Genomic DNA, 18,880 nt, shown 5'->3' on the forward strand with positions numbered 1-18,880 from the left:
CGAGTTGCACAGTGAAGGTTGGCAGCCAGCTGGACGCGGAGGTCGTGGATTTGTAGTGGGCAAGGAGCTGGCTGTGGATGTGTAGAGTAGAATTCAGCGATGCGAGCTGTCCTGTATCCGACCTTTTGGGCGGCGATGTGGGCTACTATCGAATGGTGCTTAAAGAGGTGTTTCAATAGCTAGATCTAGTAGCCAATGATTAATGAGCTCTAAACTCTCAATGTAGCATTTACATAAAAGCGTTAGTCACAAGTGAGTGGAAGTACAATGAACCGGTAATCTTTTGCACCATATAGTTCATTCATCGTTAAATCATCGCATTATCGTACAGACAGATCCGAACCATCCTCCTCATTGTCCGAAGAGGCGTTGAAAAATACTAAAATCCATCATGGAACCCTAAACATCCAGTGCGAGTTTACACCGACCTACTTGCGAATAGCGCTGGTTCCATCCTCAGGGCCGGGAAGACCCTCCTCATCGCCAGGCTCCGCGTAGGTACCCGCCTTTTTGGCGGCGCCGCGCGTGCGGCCGGACAAGATGTTATCCTCGTTGATGGCTTCCTTATCGTCGCGAGCTTCGTGAAATAGATCGGCATTAGCACTTGAAAGTCGCGGTGGTAGGCATTAATGATGGAGCCTCACCCAGCTGCTCATCAGTGTCGGCAGTAGCGGGGTCAATGGGGTCCTCGACGGGTGCTTCGTCCTTCTGAACGCGTATCTCGGATTGCCCTGTACGGCTGGCGTACTCGTTGTCGGTAGTGATGCCGGAGGGGATGTCTTGGTTCCCGTAGTTGGACATGGTTACCGAATGGTTATTGATGGGAGGATTTGGGAGTAGAAGAATGCGAGGCGAGTGCTTGCGTATCTGCTGCGATGATTGGAACGAAAGGGAGGAAAACAGGGGGGTTTATGTAGGTTCTGAAGGTACATCGGATGTAGTTGTCAGGCCTTGGACGTCACTGGCGTCTAGTGCTGATGTCACTTGTGATATGCATGACAGCTAATGGGTCCTGCAACACGGGGCTGTAAGCTACAGAAAACTCTTGGCCTGGAAGCATGATGCCAAATCATTGCTGGTAATGCCTATGCCGTAGTCGGTGTGGACTGCATGAATCGCACACATCGGGGAAGAGGTGACTTCATCCAACGACCAGAAAAAGATGGCTTGCATAGGAACCCTGGAGAACGAACAGGTTGCTAGCAGGGAGCGATGGAAGTGTCAAGCGAGAATCTCGTGGTCGTCGAGGCACGAGCGTCTAGGCTTCGCGAAACCGTCGGTATAGTGGTGGACGTCAACACTCGGTCTTTTCAGGTTAGCGTCAGGAACGGCTCCTGTGCTGACCAGCCACCGCGCAGTGCCTACTGGATCTGCAAGCCACCAGATCTCGCCAATCTGGAACTCATGGCGAAATCGAGAATGCTGGTCGATATCTACGGAGAAGGGGCGGGATGACGCGAAATAGGAAGTCCAGGTGGGTGCAGCTGATGACGCCGTTGCGGCGCACCAGGACAGCAGGCCATGTACAGTGTCTAAAGTCTAGGCCTAAGTACAGGATCAACAAAACATCTACAAGTATTTACAGAATGTGGTGCATGTCGGGAATCATCCATCCTTCTCCTGCCGCCCAGCTCTTTGCGCTTTTCCTGCTCCCACAGAGCCATCTGTACCCGTATGCTTCTTTGCTCGTTCTTTCACTTTGGACTTCCTTTTTGCGGGTCTCTTCCTTCTTATGTGGTGCGCTTTCGCTAGATCCCACAATTGGAACCCCCTCGTAATTCCATCCAGCTCGTATCCAATTTCCTTTGTGGTCAGGCCCAATGCCCTCAGACCGGCAAGAGCCCAGCTCAAAACCGCTCTGACGCGTTGTTTCTCCCACGCAATCGTGGGATCCGCTTCTATTTGTCTTAATGCCGCTTGGTACACTGTGCGCATGAGAGCAAGCGTAGGAGCAAGGCGCTGGCCGCGAAGAATCACCTCGGACTCGTTCACTGCGTATACCGTGACTTCCTTGACCTTCAGTACCCAAGGCACATGTTGTTCGGCGGTCTGCATGTAGTATCTTCTCTCGAGAGGCCGGGCCACCGTCACATCCTCACACCACTTCGTCATCAGTTCCATGCCACTATAGGCACCCCGGGTTTCTGTGACACCCTGTAGCAACTGCGCAAAGTCCTCCTCTCTGACACACCTTTCCAGCGACTTGGTGTCACGGTAGGCGAACAAGCGAGAGCAGAAGCCGCGCCACTCGGGTCCAATCGATGAGAGAACACACAGGATACCATGGAAGCGGTGGTAGCGTTCCTCATCACCCGACCCAAACCTAGCTTTGATGAGCTTTCGAAAGACAGAGGCCGCCTTAGCGAGAGGATGTTTCTCGCTCACTCGCTCATCGTGTTTGAGCACCCTGGCTTGGAGAATGAGGAGCTGCTTTGCTATGAGTGCACTGATATGTGCCACCCGTCCTTCTCTGCTGTGCATGGCCAGACTGTGAACTACATTTTCAACGATATCCCACTTTTGTCGTTGCATTTGAATCTCGAGGACTGCCCAGGAAGTTTCGGGGGCAATGCCGCCATGCTCAGACTGATGGGATGTGACGCGAACAAGCAGATCCGCATCGTCTACAGCATATGCGTATCTGGTAATCGCAGCGGCAACGCCGCTATGCCCGTATAGTTCCCGTGGGATCAGAGGCCCATCGATATCGTCCGAGTACAATAGCTGTTTGGCAACATCGTATGCTTGGGTTTTTGTTGCCAGATCCAAAACGCCGGCCAAAAGTGCGGGCGGTATTTGCGGGAAATAGGTGGGGTAATCCCTCGGGTGAACATTGCTCGAGAAGGATTTAGGTGCGGGGGCACCCTCAGATGGGCCGTTAAGCTTTTCGAAGAACCTTTGGATCGATCTTTTCTTGTTCTGATCCGTAAGCGATTGAAGTTGCGACACCACTCCAACGGCGCCCGTTAAATTGCTGTTTGTGATGTTGATACGCAAGGCTTGATGCAGCACGCCCAAAGAGACTGACGAGGGATCGAGGATATATGATGGCGAAGCCGGGCTATCCTCGTACTGCCGAGCAGCATTTTGATAGTTGAGCTCTTGGTCGAACTTGCTGCTGAAGTACAACAGCCTCTCCAGCCAACGGGCTTCAATGTTTGGGTCGATACCACCACTCTCCATGAAGCGTACCATAATCGACTCCCACGTAGCAGTCCCAAGGCCGAGATTGTCGCGATCAAGCAAATCTTTCAAAGTAGTGACGTCTCTGAAAATGTTGGCGGTAGAATCCCCACGATCACCAACACCCACCGTGATTCTGCTGAACAAGCCGTCGATGTAGGCAGCAACCACTTCACTGCTGATGGTTTTGTCCACCATAAAGCGTTCGGGGGACTCGGCCTGTGTTCCGCGAGCCCTAGCAAAGGACCAGAAGTCGGTCCAAGTCATGGTGCTAAACGACGATCCGGAGTGATCGTGCAAGACGTTTTTCCAGTGAAGGACTGACCATCTCAAGTCGTCCTTGTAGCCTGTGAGCTTTTTCAGAATAGCAGCGCCGTCAATCGTCCAGCCTCCATGGAGGCACGACCAAAGCACAAGCTCCAACCAGACCTCTGGGCCAAGTTCTGGTGTGCGCATCCTGTACCTTGAGCCAGGTATTTCCTGGCCAAAGATATTGTATTGTGCTTGTGCCTTGTTCTCTGATGCCGCTGCCAGCTCGTGTGCTCTCCAGGCGGCGTCCGACAATGCCGATAGGATTTTGGACGAAAGAAGATAGAGAGTGGGTGGTTGCTGGAGACAATACTTGTCTTTGGGAGGCTCGTAGTGGTACACCGACTCGGGGATTATGCCGGCATGATGGAGGTAGGCAAGAAGCTCGAGCACATGGCTCAAGATTGCATCCTTCTCCTGGGGCCGGTCTCCGACAGCGATCAGAATCATGTTACCCAAGCTCCTCCATATCTGACCAAGTGCGCCGTTGCGGTAAGAGGCTCCGTCTTCGCCAAAGTCCTCCGGGTCTGTCAATTGGTCTAGCTTGTGTCTAAAAGGTTGGGCGGAGGCAACTCTCCGCAGGGTCAGAGGCTCCTCAATGGCAATATCTAGCGAGCCGTGGATGCCATCCCAGGTGCTAGCAACTGCCAGAGGGATATCCTTCAAGCGATCCTCCTGCGGAATTGGTATTTCGATGACCGTTTTGAGGAGCCACATGACAGCATCCCATCGTCCCTGCTGTACCGCCAGGTGGCTAAGAACGTCCACACCCTCATGTTTTCTCGACCGTGCCAGAAACAAAGCGATGTTCGTAGCAGACTCGAGCCTCTCTGCACCTATGTTCGGAGGCTCGGGCGTGCCAGAGGAGGTTGTGCTGAGATGTGGCGGGAGGAGAGGCTCGAGACAGTCGACCCAGGCCTCGATTGCCTCGGCTCTTGCAGGAGGGGGCAAGCGGAGTCTCCTGGACGACGTGCTGATGGGTTGCAAAGCTTCTGGGGGGTCGTGGTGGGTGTCGGGCGGCTGAGCGCATCTTGGGCGGGTGCGAGAAAAATGACGGCGCAGAGGGCGGCGGGCCTCAGCTGGGACCAGCCATGCTGCTACGGTGAAATACCCTGCAGAGGCGGTGCCAGGCTGTCGAAAGGTTCGACTGAGCACATTCTTGAAGCTCGTGTGCATCGATTAGGGGGCAGCTGCGAGGGAGTCGTGGAGGCATTGGAGCGCGGCGGGCGCGCGGCGAGTCAAAGCAGAAAGGCGGCCATGACGTCTCGACTCGCGATGGCTTCCTAGCACCGCCCTTTAGTCGTGGCCGCCTGCCTTTTCAGAGCATCCGCCGCCATCAACTCACAGCAGCTAAGGTATTGCAGCAGAGCGCGGGACGTTTGCTGGTTGCGCAGGGCATCCGCTACCCTGGCCCTCGGCGCAGGCCGGTCCCGGCGCCTGTCTGACAACTTCCATGGGGTGTTGATTGCAGGCAAATCTTTGTTCCGATTCGCGCGCCTCATCCATGTGCTCGAGCGACCGAATTGAATTGGTCTTGCTGGAAATGGCAGATGTGCAGGCAGAAGCTGGGCGCGGGCGCGGGCGCAGGCCAGGAAGGCAGCGGCCAGGACTAACGCGCGTGCGCGGGCCGGTCGCGTCTGCCAGGCAAGGAAGCCTGGAGCCCGCGCAAACAACATGAGCTTCGCCCACCCTCTTCGTCCAACTTCTTCCACTGTCTTCTCTTCCGTGACTTGACTTGATAAGGCTCTTCGCTCGCACACAAGACACTGCCATTCTGCAACGCCTTCACCCAATTCCACTCGCCCTGCTTCACATTCCGCCGCGCACTTCGCAGCTCACCCGCCGTTAGCACAACCACACCGGCGCGTTCTTCTTTGACAAAGTGCCAACCGCACTGCGAGACCGCGACTTCGCTGCGAAAATGCCTACTGGATATCGCATCGGTAAGCCTGTTTCCTCTCTTCCTACTTTGCTGTAATGCCCTCGTTTGTGTCGCACAATCATCCTGCAACCTCACCTGCGAAGAACGACCCCGCGGAAGCGGCATCGGTCAGCTTTGGTTGCTTCCACCGCTATTGTCGCCTCTGCTTCCTCTTCTTTGTTTTTGCGGCGCCATTCTCTAGCGAGCTCCGCGCCATCCAATGCCTTCAATCCCGTTCCTGGCGCCCCTCACATGACCAGGGCAGCTAACATAAGCATAGAAATTTCGCCCAACCGGCGTGCCATGTGTAAGAACACGGAATGCAAGAACGATGGTATCAAAATCGATAAGGGTGAGCTCCGCTTCGCCACCATGGTCACCATCCAGGAGAACTCTTCCTGGGCCTACAAGCACTGGTAAGTGTTTCTTGACCCATTCTCAGATTTTCGACACTGACATCTATGTCCGAAGGGGATGCGTAACTCCCAAGGTTATCACCAACGTCAAAGACTACCTTAACGGTGACATGAGCATGCTCGATGGCTATGAAGAGCTGCCTGATGATATTCAGGACAAGGTCCAGAGAGCCATTGAGCAGGGCCATGTGGACGATGAGGATTGGAAGGGCGTAAGTTCCCATGCACGTGGAGCCTCAGCAACAAAAGCCTTTGGACTAACTCAAGATTAGGATGTTGAAAAGAACCGTGAAGGCCAGAGCGGCTTCCGTCTCACCATGACCGACAAGAAGAAGTTAGGCATTGACCAGGTAAATACTCCTTGGCTCCTGCTTGACGTCTGATAAGCTGATGTGCAAAGGATGACAAGGACACTGAGGGAAAGAAGTCGAAGAAGCGTCCTCACAAGGACGACGAGGAAGAGGCGCCGGCCCCGAAGAAGGCCAGAGGCAAGAAGGCTGCCAAGGTCAAGGACGAAGAACAGGACCAGGGCGAAGAAGAGGCTCCAGCTCCCAAGAAGGCTAGGGGCAGGAAGAGTGCCAAGGCCAAGGCCGAGGAACAGGACCAGGAAGAAGAAGAGGCTCCAGCTCCCAAGAAGCCTAGGGGCAGGAAGAGTGCCAAGGCCAAGGCCGAGGAACAGGACCAGGACCAGGAGGAAGAGGAGGCGCCTGCTCCCAAGAAGGCTAGAGGCAGGAAGGCTGTTAAAGCCAAGGAGGAAGATCTCGAGCAAGAAGACGAAGAAGCGCCTGCACCTAAGAAGGCTAGAGGCAAGAAGGCCGTCAAAGCCAAGGAGGAAGTTCATGCGCAGGACGAGGAAGAAGAGGCGCCTGCCCCGAAGAAGCCTAGAGGTAGGAAGGCTAAGGCAGTCAAGTCTGAAGAGGTCGATGCCGAGGAGAATGACATCTCCGCACAGGAGGATGGTGGGGAGCCGGCTCCCGTCCCCCCCAAGGCCAGGAAGTCTCGTGCGAAGAAGGCCGTCGCCGAAGACAATGAGGAGCCTGTTGTAGCTCCCAACCAAAGGAAGGCGAGGGCCAATGCCAAGAAGGTCGTCGAAGAGGAAGAGGTTGAGGACGAGGTTGAGGACAAGGCCCCTGAGGAGGCCCCTGAGGAGCCCCTGAAGGCGCAGAGGTCTGCTCCGGCAAAGCGGTGAGTTCGATTCATTGAGTGCTAGACGAAGACATGTCCGCTGACATTCTTGACAGTGGCAGGAAGGCAAGGGCCTAGATCGACCTGGTCATCCGTGCACTCGAGCGGAGCACTTCTGCGATAACTTCCAGCTCGGGCTTTGATCAGAGTTCACTTGCAAAGAAAACCTCGACATACGGGGGTTTGTGCTCAATTTTCGGTCCGGCAGTGGTCAATGTGCGGATTACTTTTCTTTTGCTTTCGGATGATTGTTGGCTGTGACATAAGGGATACCCGGCATGGTTGCTTGCAAAGACTACTGTGGCTACTTTATCGGGTTTCCGGTTCCTTTTCCTTTTCCTTGTGTAAGTAGCGGGTCGACTGGTACAGCATGGAGCGTGCAGTTTCGTTGAGCCGTTTTAGCTTCCTTCCTCGTTGAAGGGTAATTCAGCAGAAGAGCACTTCCTTCTACATACACAGAACCCTCTTTGCAATAGTGATACATGAGCGCTCCATTTCCGCTAATCGCATCAGCCGAGCACATATCTTTCCAGCTCCCTCAGATCCCGCAAGACCCTCACCTCCTGCTCCCCCTCCCCGCCCACGTCGTGCCTCCTCACCACACCCCCAGCTTCCCGGACCAGACCCTCCCGATCTACCAAAAACGCCAGCTCCCATCCGGCATTCTCGGCCCCGACGACGTCCTTGTCCACTTCGTCGCCCACATACACCGCCTCCCACTCGCCAACATCATCCTCTCTCCCGGTTTCCTTCCCCACTTCGCCAGCACCATCACCAGCGTACCGCGCCGCCGCCAACCGCCTCGCCGCGTCGAAGATGGCCCGATGCGGCTTCTCGTAGCCGCAGTCGTACGAAGTGAGCACGAAGTCGATGTCGTTCTCGCCCAAGGCTTCCATGTCTTCGTTCTTGAGCATCATCATCGTCGTCGTCGGCGGCGGCGGCGGCGGCGTCGCGATCGCCTGCTCTTGCCCAGCTTTTGCAGAAGCAACAGCGACCTCCTCGACAACCTTTGGATCCGTGTGGCCGACGCGCAGGCCGAAGGATCGGAGGATGCCGGCGACGCGGTCGTCGGAGTTTGTGAGGACGGCGGTGACAATTTTGCGGTGCTTAGTCGTGGTGGTAGTGGTGGGGTTTGACGATCTGCTGTGGGTCCGGGCGGCGCGGAGGGAGGCGAAGAGCGGGATCACGTCGTCGTAGAGCATGTAGCCGTCGCGGCTGGCGAAGCGGGTGAGGAGGTCGGGGACGAGGCGGTGGGGGAGGGTTGGCGGGGCGGCCGATTTGGAAGATTGCTGGGCGGGAGAGGAGGGAGAGAGGAAGGGGGTGAAGGTTTCGTTTATAAGCTGAAGGGGGTTGGGAGTGGTTGTTAGCTTGGGAGAGGAGAGAAGGAGTAATAAGAGAGGTTGGAGCGAGCTCTTTTTTCTTTGCCTGCTTCGTCTGTATGGGCAATGTAGTTGAGGGGTGGATACATAGATCATAACAAAGAAGTCAGCAGCAGGTTTACCTGCATGGCTGACCTGGACCGTAACCAGGATGCAGGAGTATGTTTAACCGGGGCAGTGAAATAGCCATTTCAATTTCCGATCGCGAGAAAGCAAAAGAGCTTGGATGAGAATCGAAGAAATGATCGTAACCTACGCTGCTCCACCAAGCCGTGGGGTCCATCCCGACTTCTTTTCCGAAGTTGGGTCTTTCCTTGGCATTGTGCTTGTAGGCTGGGTTTCCGTTCGGGCTCATCGTCAGCCTCATGTTTCCATCTCATAGACCATGCGCCACGTCACTTTTGGGATTGAGGGACAAGATAATTCGGTCTAACGAGCAGTCAAACCCGCACGAGAACCAAGGCCAATCATGAAATCAAAATACTACAGAAAGAACCATACAAAGTACTAACCTTTCTTGAAGCTGCCCATGATTTCTTCGTCCGAGACATCGTTGCAGATGCCATGCTTGCGTGCAACCTCGCCGTACAGAGCACCAATCGGCGCGCGTGGCGTGAAGAGCGTGCCGAAGGCGTCAAAGGCTATGAGCAGGTTCTTCTGCGAGGGCTTCGGGTTGGGCATTGGAACTTGACGTCAGGGGATATTGAAGGTGACGGTCGTGTTCGTTGATTGGAAAATGATATCTGCTGATGAGCGTCGCGACTACTTATGGGGGCAGGTGCGACGCCGCCGCAAGATTGACACCCGTTGAGATCGGCAAGAGCGGGTCACGTGGAACAGACTGGTGCCAGGGTTGCGGAACTGACGCATCGGATTACTACGGTGATGTGGACCATGCTCAGCTGCCCGCTTGGGCAAAGCTCGCTGGCCCAGTTGCGTCTTTCGTTTTAGTATCGCGATTGCGGGATTCACATCGCTGAGGCAGTGACAACGCAGCATCATAATTATTTTACGAATTGTTCATGCTACTGTTTAATATTCCTACACGAAAGCCCGCAGACCACATTTTCCGTACGCTTGTTGCTCCGGTACCCCGTCTGAGTGAAAGAGATCAGACCTCCCGAAGAACCCTAGGCCGTCCCCACTCTAAGAACCAGTCCGAGAGAGGCGCGAATGAGTAGTCGCCGTTGGTATCGCAAACTGAAGAGAGAGAAAGCGCCTTGAAGCACCAAAACCAACATTCCGGTTGTCGCTGAGAAGAACGAGGAGAAATCGAGACTGCAGTGCAGATAATGGAAGCAATTACGCAAGGTAGGGAACGAGGAGAAGATGAATAAGGAGGGAGGAAACTAGACATTAAGCGGTACCCGCCTTCCAACTGAGCGAATGCTGCACCACCCAACTCCTCTGCTCCAACTCTATATCCCAAGAGCGAAGCGCAGGAAGGTAGGTAGATACACGCCACATCGTACTTTGCATCACCCGTTGGAAGGTCTGTTCCGTCTCCCGATAACTGAACTTTTAAGAAATGATTCACAGTAAGGTCCTGACTTCGCACAAGTCCTTAGGCCGTAACGTCGTCAAAGTCGTGGCTGCAGCATGTACACCGGAAATTGAGGAACATGCGTGACCCATCGACTTACACTTGGTGATCTCATCGGCAAGATTTTGCTGGACGTGCACATCTTGTTGAGATTTGAGAAACGTCGGAACAAATGGGCGAGATTGCCTTAAGAGCGGCGAGGAGTGAAAGCGCCAGCGACTGGGCCAGACTTCTTGGCAAGAGGACTGGCACGCGGAACGCCCACGTTGCTCGCCTTTCTTTTCTTCCGCATGGGAGTGATGATGGCATCGGCCGAGGCTCCAGTACGCACAGGTCTGGACGCTTGCGCGCGGGCAGTAGGGTCATCGGGGAGCCGCGCGACGTCCCGGTAACGGTTCTGATTCCTTCTGAATGAATTGATGTTGGTGCGATCGAAGTGTTGAAGCATTCTCTGGCTCATCTCTTGGGCTGCAGAAAGGCCGTTCCTGGCAGGGGTATGACCTGCATGGACCTTGGTGGGAGAGTTGGCTGCCGTGGGCACGTCCGTCTCATCAGCCTCGTCGGAGTCGCTCTGGTTGCCAAAGTCGATGAAATCGTTGACATCGAGCATTTCCTCGATTTCGTCGTCATCTTCATCGTCGAAGTCCATTGTGCCATCCGCGTCGATGCCAACGAATGGGTAAAAGGCTTCAGGAGGGCCGACAGGATACTCGAGACCGCCAGCTGCTCCGTAAATGCCACTCAGCATGATATCCGCGAAGTTTGTGTTCCCGTCACTGAAGTCGCTGTCATCGCCGTTCAGGTTTTGCAGTTCACTGCGAGGACTGTTGTTCGCAGTGCTGCTCGCGGTGCTGGCAGTCCAGAACTGGTTGTTTGAAACACGAGCAGGCCTGAGAACCATGCGCTTTCCGCTGCTGTCCAAGATTGCGATAGCTCTCCTTGGATCGAGAGTGAAGAAGCCTTTGATCGGGCCCTTCTGCTTTGATGATTTGGCGGGCGGCTGTCTCTTGGTTCGCGGGAACGGTTTCGGGGTGGCGGAGCCAGCAGAAGACAATGAGTCACGATGGACACGTGATGGCTTGTTAATGGTGGGTGGCGGGGGTAGGTCCTCATCGGTAGTGTCACCTTCATCCGCTGCATGTTGTCAGCATTCACGTGGGAAAAAGGACTAGTCAAGTGAGCCATACTCTCGTAACCACTGGAGCCTGCCTCCGAGTCTGAGTCAGACTCTGTATGGACATCGTGCTCTCGGTCACTCGAATTACTGGACAGCTCTTTCTCGTCGCGAAAGTCCCAGTATGACCTCTCGCTATCGCTAGCCGTTGACTCGTCGAAATAATCGATATCGTCCAGATCCTGGCTATGCCTGAAGCTGGAGAGCATCTGACTGTCCTTGTGGAACAAATCGGGAAAGAAACTGTTGAGGTCTTCGGAAGAAGTGTCATCATCGTCGCTGTCAACATCGGAAACGGTGTGCACGTTGTCGTCGAAGCGCACACGCCTCGTGGAGGTGTTTGATTGGATGGGGGTAATCTCCTCCATGCCAGCCCATTGTTCGCCAGAAAGCCCAAGGATCTGATCGTCGCCCATGTCAAGGAGATTTCCTTCCAGGTAACCGCTGTCAAGCAGCATCGAGACGTCAGGGCCGTCGCCAAAATCGCTCTCGTTGTCGGACGTGCTCAACGCTTCGCGCAGGGCCCTCTCCTCCAGGTTCTCATCGATGTACTCGTCGTTATCCGATTCGTCAATATCGTCGATGGCGTTGTAGATTTCATCATCATCGGATGAGTCGATGGCGTTCTCTGACACCATGGAGGGACCCTCCTCAGATGCGATGCTGCCCTTGCGGAAGCCCTCATAGGCGAGGAGACCGTTGGGATTGTTACTCAACTTCCTGTCCAGCTTTTTGCGGGGGTATGCCGAAGCTGAATCCTTTTCATTCCCATTTACTGCATCCTCCTGAAACGCAGCAAATATGCCACTGTTGCTGAAGGTGCGCTTTTTGGATAGAGGGGTGAGGAGACCCTCTTGATCAAACCCCGTCCCGCGGTCGTCACTCCTCTCTGCATCGGCGGGCTCGATGTGGATAGCAGGCTGCTTGCCTCTGCCACGGGACGGGGCATCTTCGTTTGGCTCATCGTCGTCCTCTTGATCCGCCTCGTCGGCGCTGGTGTCTTCCTCATTGTCGAGTGTCTCATCGGAAGCTGCGCCCAGGCTGCGTTTCACGCCTTTTCCAGATATGTTCTTGCGGGCCAGTGCCTTCGAGCTAGCGGCCTTCACTGCTCCGTTGGGACTCCTGAGCTCAGGCGACCCAGTGCCGTTGGTCATGAGACCGATGTTCTTATTGGCTTGAAGGGTTGCCATTTCTCTCAATTGCTTGGATTTGCGGTCTTATTTGTACTGTTGAAGTTCTTGGATCTATGACTGAGTCGATAGAGATGGTCTGAGGTGTGAGAGAAGATAAGGGAGGTGGGGAATTCGGGGGAGAAGGCGGGGTGATCGCTGCTTGAGTTTATGGACAAGTCGCCTGCGGACGATCTGGGGGATTCTTTGGTAGACTTCGAGACTTGGGGGGCCGCGGGGCCAGGTCCAAGTCGGGTGTTCGTCGAGTCCTGACGGACGGAAACGGTGCCGCTGTAGTGAACTCTGCGGGTACTCCGGGAGAGTCTGGTCTTTGGTCTGCACTCCAAGCAAGGGCTTGCTCGAAGCGGTCGAGGGCGAAGTATCGTCGTAGAGTCGTTGGAATTCTCGGTGGGCTGCCGGACTGGAGGGCGCGCAGGACACACGCCCCCCAGTGGGGGATTTACAGCTCAGCGACAGCCTGCGGCATGGTTCTCGACGAAATAGGGTGATGGCGATGGGAGGATCCTGTAGTTGGATTTTGGGCGACTTCGTTGTCTGGCGGGTTGCTGGGCTAGAGGAAGAGAAGCGGAGGGTGCAGGTAGGAGGAACATTTTGAGCCAGGCCCGGCGGCGCTAGCGCAATGGCGCGGCCACGGGCACGCACGGCCCAGCTCGACGTGGGTTCCGTTGATCTGCCCGCAAGGATTGCAGAGCGTGCAGCAGAAGCCGGCTGCAGCATCGCCCTGTGGCCTGCTCATCCCGATGCTACCGCCGCAGCTGCACTGCTGCCCTGATCGCGCGCAGCCGTTGCGGTGCACTGCGGCGGCCCCGCGACACGGCGCGGCGGAGCTCCCCGGCTCGCGCGCGGCCGCCGTTGGACTCGACGGCACAAAAAGTTATGACGGTTCCTTTCCCCTCCTCTGCGGCGGCGGAATGCGGGCCACAGTGCCCAAAAGGCCCGGTTTGCAAAGGGTTCAACCTATGAGCGCTGAGCACCTTCTGATCAGTGACTCTTCGCAGCCTGCCGTCCCACATCTGCATTCGACCATGCATCCATGCACCACCGTCAGCTCGCCGCCGCCAGCGCTGATACGCAGCCATTGGCGGCTGCGCACGCGCTGAAACTCTGTCTGACTCCCAGCTTCGCCGACTCAATTTCATATGCGCTCCGGGGCAGTCGTGTGGAGATGGCCAATGGCCGCCCGCGCTACGCACCATGCCCCACCCGCGTAATTCGCAGCGGACTGAGCTGACGATGAGGCTGTTGACGTGCGTGCGCTCCTGGCCACATTGCCATTGCTGCCGCCGGCTGGACAGGCGTCCTCCGTCCCCGACGGAGAAAGTGGCAACGTGAGGCCCTGACGACCAGCCTCGCCTTTCCCTTACGCGAGCCTTTCTCCGGCCGGCATCCCAGCGACGGCGGCAGCGGCCCTTGGCTGCAGTCGTCTGAACAGGCGGTGTGAGGCTCCCTGCATCTGCGCTGTCTGGCGACCTCACCTCTCTGACACTTGCGGCCCGTCGCAGCTTCGCCGCCTGCATACGCGCGCCGCCAAAAGCTGCTGGCCGCTCGCAGAGGCATGCGCAGGTTTCCGCCGTTGACCCACAACCGGCGTGACCTTTGCGCTCCTTGCATCCCAGCGTAGCCTCGTTAAGAAAGAGTCTGCGCGCTGCACTAATTATTATTACCGGACCACGCGTTTGCAGGCCCGAATGAAAAGACCTTTCGCATCCAATCAGCTTCTGTTCAGAGTAAGTGAGCACGCAAGCGGCTGTCCCTCCCCCTCGCTCGGCTTTTTTAAGGTGAAATGATTTCTGGCCCAGACGCTCGGCGACTGCGCAATGCGGTCACTACCCCCGCAAGATCGCCGTCCCTTGAGATCAGATTCTACTACGTAACGTCTTCACATCCACGTGAGGGCTTTTCTTCAGAGACGATATCGGATGTTGTCCAATGGCGCGGTGGGCACTTCTCCCAGGAAAAAAAAAATATTTCAAAGAGCTCGGCCGACAAATCAGCCAATATTGCAGCGAGCTGGTTCGTCTACGGACATCTAATTGGATTGTCCTTGCTAGCTTGGAGCAGTGACGTAGCTGTCTAAATTTCTTTCCTCGACCAAGCATACTACTAACTGATTATTTCTGGAGTCCACAGCTTTACCCTCAGGACGATGATGCATCGGCTGATTGCATGCACGATGCCGATACGCGCAAGGGGCCCTAAAATTTACCGAGTGGTGATCGGCTCTGTGCAATGACGAGCTCACGCAAGATGGCCGGAGCTATCTCCTCAAATCAAGAATCGCTCCCAGTTTGACCTGATTCTTCTCACCCCATCCTGCAGCCCCTGTAGAAACATCGGGACGGGTTGCAACATACCAGCCCCATGTTCTCCTGTCAAGCTCGCGCCTATCCAGCGTGGTGGCCCAGGATGCGTACAGCAAGTCCAGCGCGCCCAGCAGCATTCCGAGGTTGCGATTCTTCTCTCCTTGCTTCGCTCCGGCGGTCTGCTTCTTTTTGGCATGACCATCCTCTCCCTCAAGCGTGACGGTGTCAAATGACCTCAGGAGATACGAACGAGCGGATTGTGCCGTGTGAATTGGGATTCCGCTATTGGCCGATTGGGCGTGGTGTGAGGTGCCATTTTTCTTCTTCAGGGCCTCCAGATCAAGGCCCCACAAAGGCGGTTGTTGCTCATGTGGGAGCTTTGCATCGCCCTGCAGTGTCTGCTGAGAGTCTGGCTCCGACGGTTCTTCGTTGACTTCGTCCTGGCCCTTCCACTCATATCCCCATCTCTTCATAACTTTCACTTCTCTACCCATTATTTTCACAGTCGGCTGACCTTCGCCCCATCCTTCTTCGCCTGCGCTCTTTCCACTTTGAAGCCCGATACTGACTGCTTTGCTGCGGCTATTCGCACTCACCACTGCTTGAGCCAAGCTGAGCCGGCTTGACAGAGGCTGTTCCGGCATGGTATGTTTGAGCAATTGAACTGCGAACGCGAGCACTAGTGGCGCCCGATTGGTCATAATTGTTGTATCACGAATCAGGTCCTCATCGTGGCATGGCTCCGGAAGCTCTAGTGATTCTTCAAAGGCTGCCGGTGTGTCGGGCTCACTGGCTGACGGCTTAAGTCTTTTCACGACTGGAGAGCTGGCTGCCTGATCGGAAGCGGAAGATGTTCGTTTCTTGCTGACGCGCTTAGCCGCGTTGAACACTTGTTTTGCCAGCTTCTCGTCCGAAAAGATGTTGTGTATGTCTTGCAGCTTGGCCTTCGAGATGTCTCCTGGGCTTTTTGATTATCAGCATTGGTCTAAGAAACCAGCAAACACAACATGACTCCAGCTAGCACCTATATGAATGGAAACAAACTAATCGACTGAAGCGAATGAAGGGAAAAGGTGATGAAGCTACGATACGCGTGAGGATGCTGTAAGGCCTCTTGCCATTGCGTAGCCAAAGCACAATATCAACACACACCACCTGCGTCGTTGAGGCACTCAGAGCGGTCGGATTACGTCATACCTTCCAAGACTGGCCTGCTGAAGGTCCTTTATTTTTCCCAAGGCTGTAGCGAGAGGTACTTTGGCATCTTTTGAGAGAAAGCGCAGAAGCGTCTCGATTTCGACCGCCGACGACATGGTGGCGAACTGGAGATGGCGTCGGATCGTTAGGCAGTGAAGCAGGAGGGGCGCGGATCAACCAGCAACGACGCGGACCCGCGTTCGCACGTGCCTACGCTTAGTGGGCCATGGTCTGTGCGCGGGGTCGGAGCTTGGCCTTGTCGCAGCTGCTGCGCGGCACCCAGACAAACACCCACCAGCCCCGATCTTGCAACCTTCAATCCTTCCGACCTTCACCGCTGCGCCGCTGAGCATATATCACTGCGTGCGCATGGCGATACACTTCTGTGCTCATCTTCAAGTTCTACCAATCATTCGGTATGACAGGCGCAAGCATATCGCGCCTCTGGCGCTCTGCTCACTCGACATTGCTAATCTTCGCTGGAAGCTTGTTGTTTCTTTCTTTTAGCTTGCGCATATCGCCCGTGTACAGGCGCTCGCTACACATGCGCCGAATTTGCCGGGATTGAACACCGTAGAACCTTTCCGATTAATCTTCCCCTAAAGCGTCCGCGTCGCCCGTCATGGATAAGTCTTCTGGAGCGAAGGACTTCTTCGACATCTCGGACAAACTGAGCGCACCCGCCAAGAAGTCGCTACGCGAGAGACAAAAGGAAGAAGCGGAAGCAAAGCGCAAGCGTGAGGAAGAAGAGGCCAAGATAGCTCTCAAAGACTTCCAAAAGTCTCTCGGAGTGGACGAAGACGACGACGAAGATGGGAGACCAACAGATTCCGGCCCTATGCGGATTGGTTCTGGCAGGCATTTTACGCCAAGGGGTCCCAGGGGCAACAGTGGACCTGGAAGTCTTGGGCCTCCGCCGTCACTGTCCAGGAAGAGAGCACTTGATGGCTCCCATAAGGATAGAGACCACGGCCTGTTTGCCTACAGCAATTCTGGACCTCTCGATGCCGCAACTGCTTTTCGCGATTCGGATGATGAGGACGACCGTCCTGCAAGCTCAAAGACAGCGGAGAAGGCAGTCCCGAAGCCCACCATGCGTCTGTCTTCGCTACCGCCTAGCATTACAACCGCGGAGATCAAAGCTATGATACCTTCAACGCTTACTGTGGAAGCTGTGAACATCAGCAAGCACCTCGACTCCAGATCCAGTGACCGGAAGTCGACGACTGCAATAGTCACGCTCGCGCAGAACACCCCTGCAAAAGACATTGACTCTGTCGTGAACACATTGGAGAAGCGCTATCTGGGGTTCGGCTTCAACCTATCCATCTCACGTCATCTATCATCAGTGTCACTGGACGCGCCCGCGCCGGGGCTCGCTAATGTGGTTCCTTCATCTCTACCCTTCGGCGCAAAGTCTATCCCAGGAGCCCCAGGCCAATCAATGAGTCGTGCCCCTCCTCCGCCTTCACTACGCAGTAGCCAGCAATTTTACCCACCATACGGTCCCGCTCAATCTCATTTCGGTAGGGCCTCACTGCCAACGCAGATCACGGTCAAGCCGCCTTCGGACATAAAACAGCTCAAGCTCATCAACAAAACCATTGAGTCTCTGTTGAATAACGGGCCCGAGTTTGAGGCACTACTTATGAGTCGACCGGAAGTCCAAAAAGATCAGAAGTGGGAGTGGTTGTGGAATGCGCGTTCCCAACCTGGTGTTTGGTATCGCTGGAAGCTTTGGCAGATCATCACCGGGGCGGAATCGACGTCGAATGCGCGCAGTCGCTTCAAGGCTTTGGAGCAAAGAATCTTCTATGACAGTGCTGCCTGGATTACACCAGAGCAACCATTGCCGTTCGAATTCACCACAAAGTTCGAAGAGTTTGTATCGGATCCCGAGTACGATTCTTCGGACGAAGAAGCGTCTGACGATGAAGGCCCTCGGCGTCAGCAGCACGTCTCTGGTGGCCCACCTGAGGCTGGAATTGATACTGACGATGCTCTCAAGTCTTACCTGAACCCGCTAAAGAAGTCTAAGCTCACCCACTTATTGGCACGCTTGCCGGCAACAACAGCGCGGCTTCGCAGGGGTGACGTTGCTCGAGTTTCATCCTTTGCGATCAGTCATGCGGACAAGGGTGCCGATGAGATTGTCAACATGCTTGTTGCGAATATTCAAAAGCCCTTCTTGTTAACCAGCGCAAACCCGGACCGTCAGAAACAGGAGGATGAGGCAGAGCAAGAAGAAAACGGGGAGAAAAAGGCTGAGAGGGAGGACCCATCATCGGCCAAGCTGATCGGCCTATTCATCATCTCGGACATCTTTGCATCCTGCGGCACTTCCGGAGTCCGCCAGGCCTGGCGCTACAGGGAATGGTTTGAAGCAGCATTCAAGAAGCGTAAGCTGTTCGAGCATTTGGGTCGACTTGAGAAGGACCTGCAGTGGGGTCGGTTACGAGCGGAGAAGTGGAAGCGGAGCATCAACAACATCCTGTCTATGTGGGATGGTGGCAACGTCTTCTCGCCTGCAGCACAGGCACACTTCGTGGAAGTATTCAACAATCCGCCAATGACAAAAGCAGAAATCCAAGCGGCCGAGATGGCAGAACGAGAGGCTACCAAAGTTGCGACCAAGTCAAAATGGAAGACGGTGGAGGTACAGGCAGAAATCAGGCAGGAAGAGCACAATGATTCACCGGCTCCTGCGCGTGTGGAAAGCAAGCAGGATGATGTCGACGGCGAACCTATGGCGGATGAGGTTGACGGAGAGCCGATGAGTAACGGGGATGTCGATGGCGAGCCTATGGACGAGGATGTGGACGGTGAGCCGATGGAGGGTATCACGGGTGACAAAGTAGATGATGACGTGGACGGTGAGCCGATGAAGGAGGAGACGGAAACGCCGGCAGGGACTTCAGGTCAGGCGCCCGTTGGTGAGGCAATAGTCACTTATGACGGAGCAGCCGATGACACGGCCGGTGAGACGGAGGCGGCAAAGGCTCGCCGGCGGCGTCCGAAGGCAGAGGACATGTTTGCGGACTCGGAAGACGAATAGGCAAATGGCAATGGTTGAAAGCAGT

General features: G+C 55.4%; 7 protein-coding genes across 7 annotated transcripts; 2 read left to right on the forward strand and 5 right to left on the reverse strand.

Annotated features, from left to right (window-relative positions):
* Positions 1–428: 428 nt before the first annotated feature.
* On the reverse strand, positions 429–801 carry SLS55_001130 (uncharacterized protein; the record flags this gene model as incomplete). The annotated part of the gene is made up of 2 exons (XM_066772628.1): positions 429–577; positions 645–801. 2 exons carry the CDS (start codon positions 799–801, stop codon positions 429–431), a joined length of 306 nt encoding a protein of 101 aa, XP_066637907.1.
* Positions 802–1,605: 804 nt separating this feature from the next.
* On the reverse strand, positions 1,606–4,268 carry SLS55_001131 (uncharacterized protein; the record flags this gene model as incomplete). The annotated part of the gene is made up of 2 exons (XM_066772629.1): positions 1,606–4,227; positions 4,263–4,268. The coding sequence occupies 2 exons, from the start codon at positions 4,266–4,268 to the stop codon at positions 1,606–1,608; spliced, it is 2,628 nt and encodes an 875-aa protein (XP_066637908.1).
* Positions 4,269–5,413: 1,145 nt separating this feature from the next.
* On the forward strand, positions 5,414–7,018 carry SLS55_001132 (uncharacterized protein; the record flags this gene model as incomplete). The annotated part of the gene is made up of 5 exons (XM_066772630.1): positions 5,414–5,435; positions 5,694–5,829; positions 5,885–6,041; positions 6,102–6,179; positions 6,230–7,018. 5 exons carry the CDS (start codon positions 5,414–5,416, stop codon positions 7,016–7,018), a joined length of 1,182 nt encoding a protein of 393 aa, XP_066637909.1.
* A 505-nt stretch (positions 7,019–7,523) lies between these two features.
* Positions 7,524–8,521, reverse strand: SLS55_001133 (uncharacterized protein; the record flags this gene model as incomplete). The annotated part of the gene is made up of 2 exons (XM_066772631.1): positions 7,524–8,354; positions 8,516–8,521. 2 exons carry the CDS (start codon positions 8,519–8,521, stop codon positions 7,524–7,526), a joined length of 837 nt encoding a protein of 278 aa, XP_066637910.1.
* Positions 8,522–10,123: 1,602 nt separating this feature from the next.
* SLS55_001134 (uncharacterized protein) lies at positions 10,124–12,300 on the reverse strand (the record flags this gene model as incomplete). The annotated part of the gene is made up of 2 exons (XM_066772632.1): positions 10,124–11,070; positions 11,124–12,300. The coding sequence occupies 2 exons, from the start codon at positions 12,298–12,300 to the stop codon at positions 10,124–10,126; spliced, it is 2,124 nt and encodes a 707-aa protein (XP_066637911.1).
* Positions 12,301–14,557: 2,257 nt separating this feature from the next.
* Positions 14,558–15,916, reverse strand: SLS55_001135 (uncharacterized protein; the record flags this gene model as incomplete). Its single annotated transcript, XM_066772633.1, has 2 exons — positions 14,558–15,566; positions 15,912–15,916. 2 exons carry the CDS (start codon positions 15,914–15,916, stop codon positions 14,558–14,560), a joined length of 1,014 nt encoding a protein of 337 aa, XP_066637912.1.
* A 506-nt stretch (positions 15,917–16,422) lies between these two features.
* On the forward strand, positions 16,423–18,855 carry SLS55_001136 (uncharacterized protein; the record flags this gene model as incomplete). Its single annotated transcript, XM_066772634.1, has 1 exon — positions 16,423–18,855. One exon carries the CDS (start codon positions 16,423–16,425, stop codon positions 18,853–18,855), a length of 2,433 nt encoding a protein of 810 aa, XP_066637913.1.
* Positions 18,856–18,880: the final 25 nt, after the last annotated feature.

This window comes from Diplodia seriata, assembly GCF_021436955.1.
Source record: "Diplodia seriata strain FDS-637 chromosome Unknown scaffold_1, whole genome shotgun sequence".
NCBI classification, from domain to species: Eukaryota; Fungi; Ascomycota; class Dothideomycetes; order Botryosphaeriales; family Botryosphaeriaceae; genus Diplodia; species Diplodia seriata.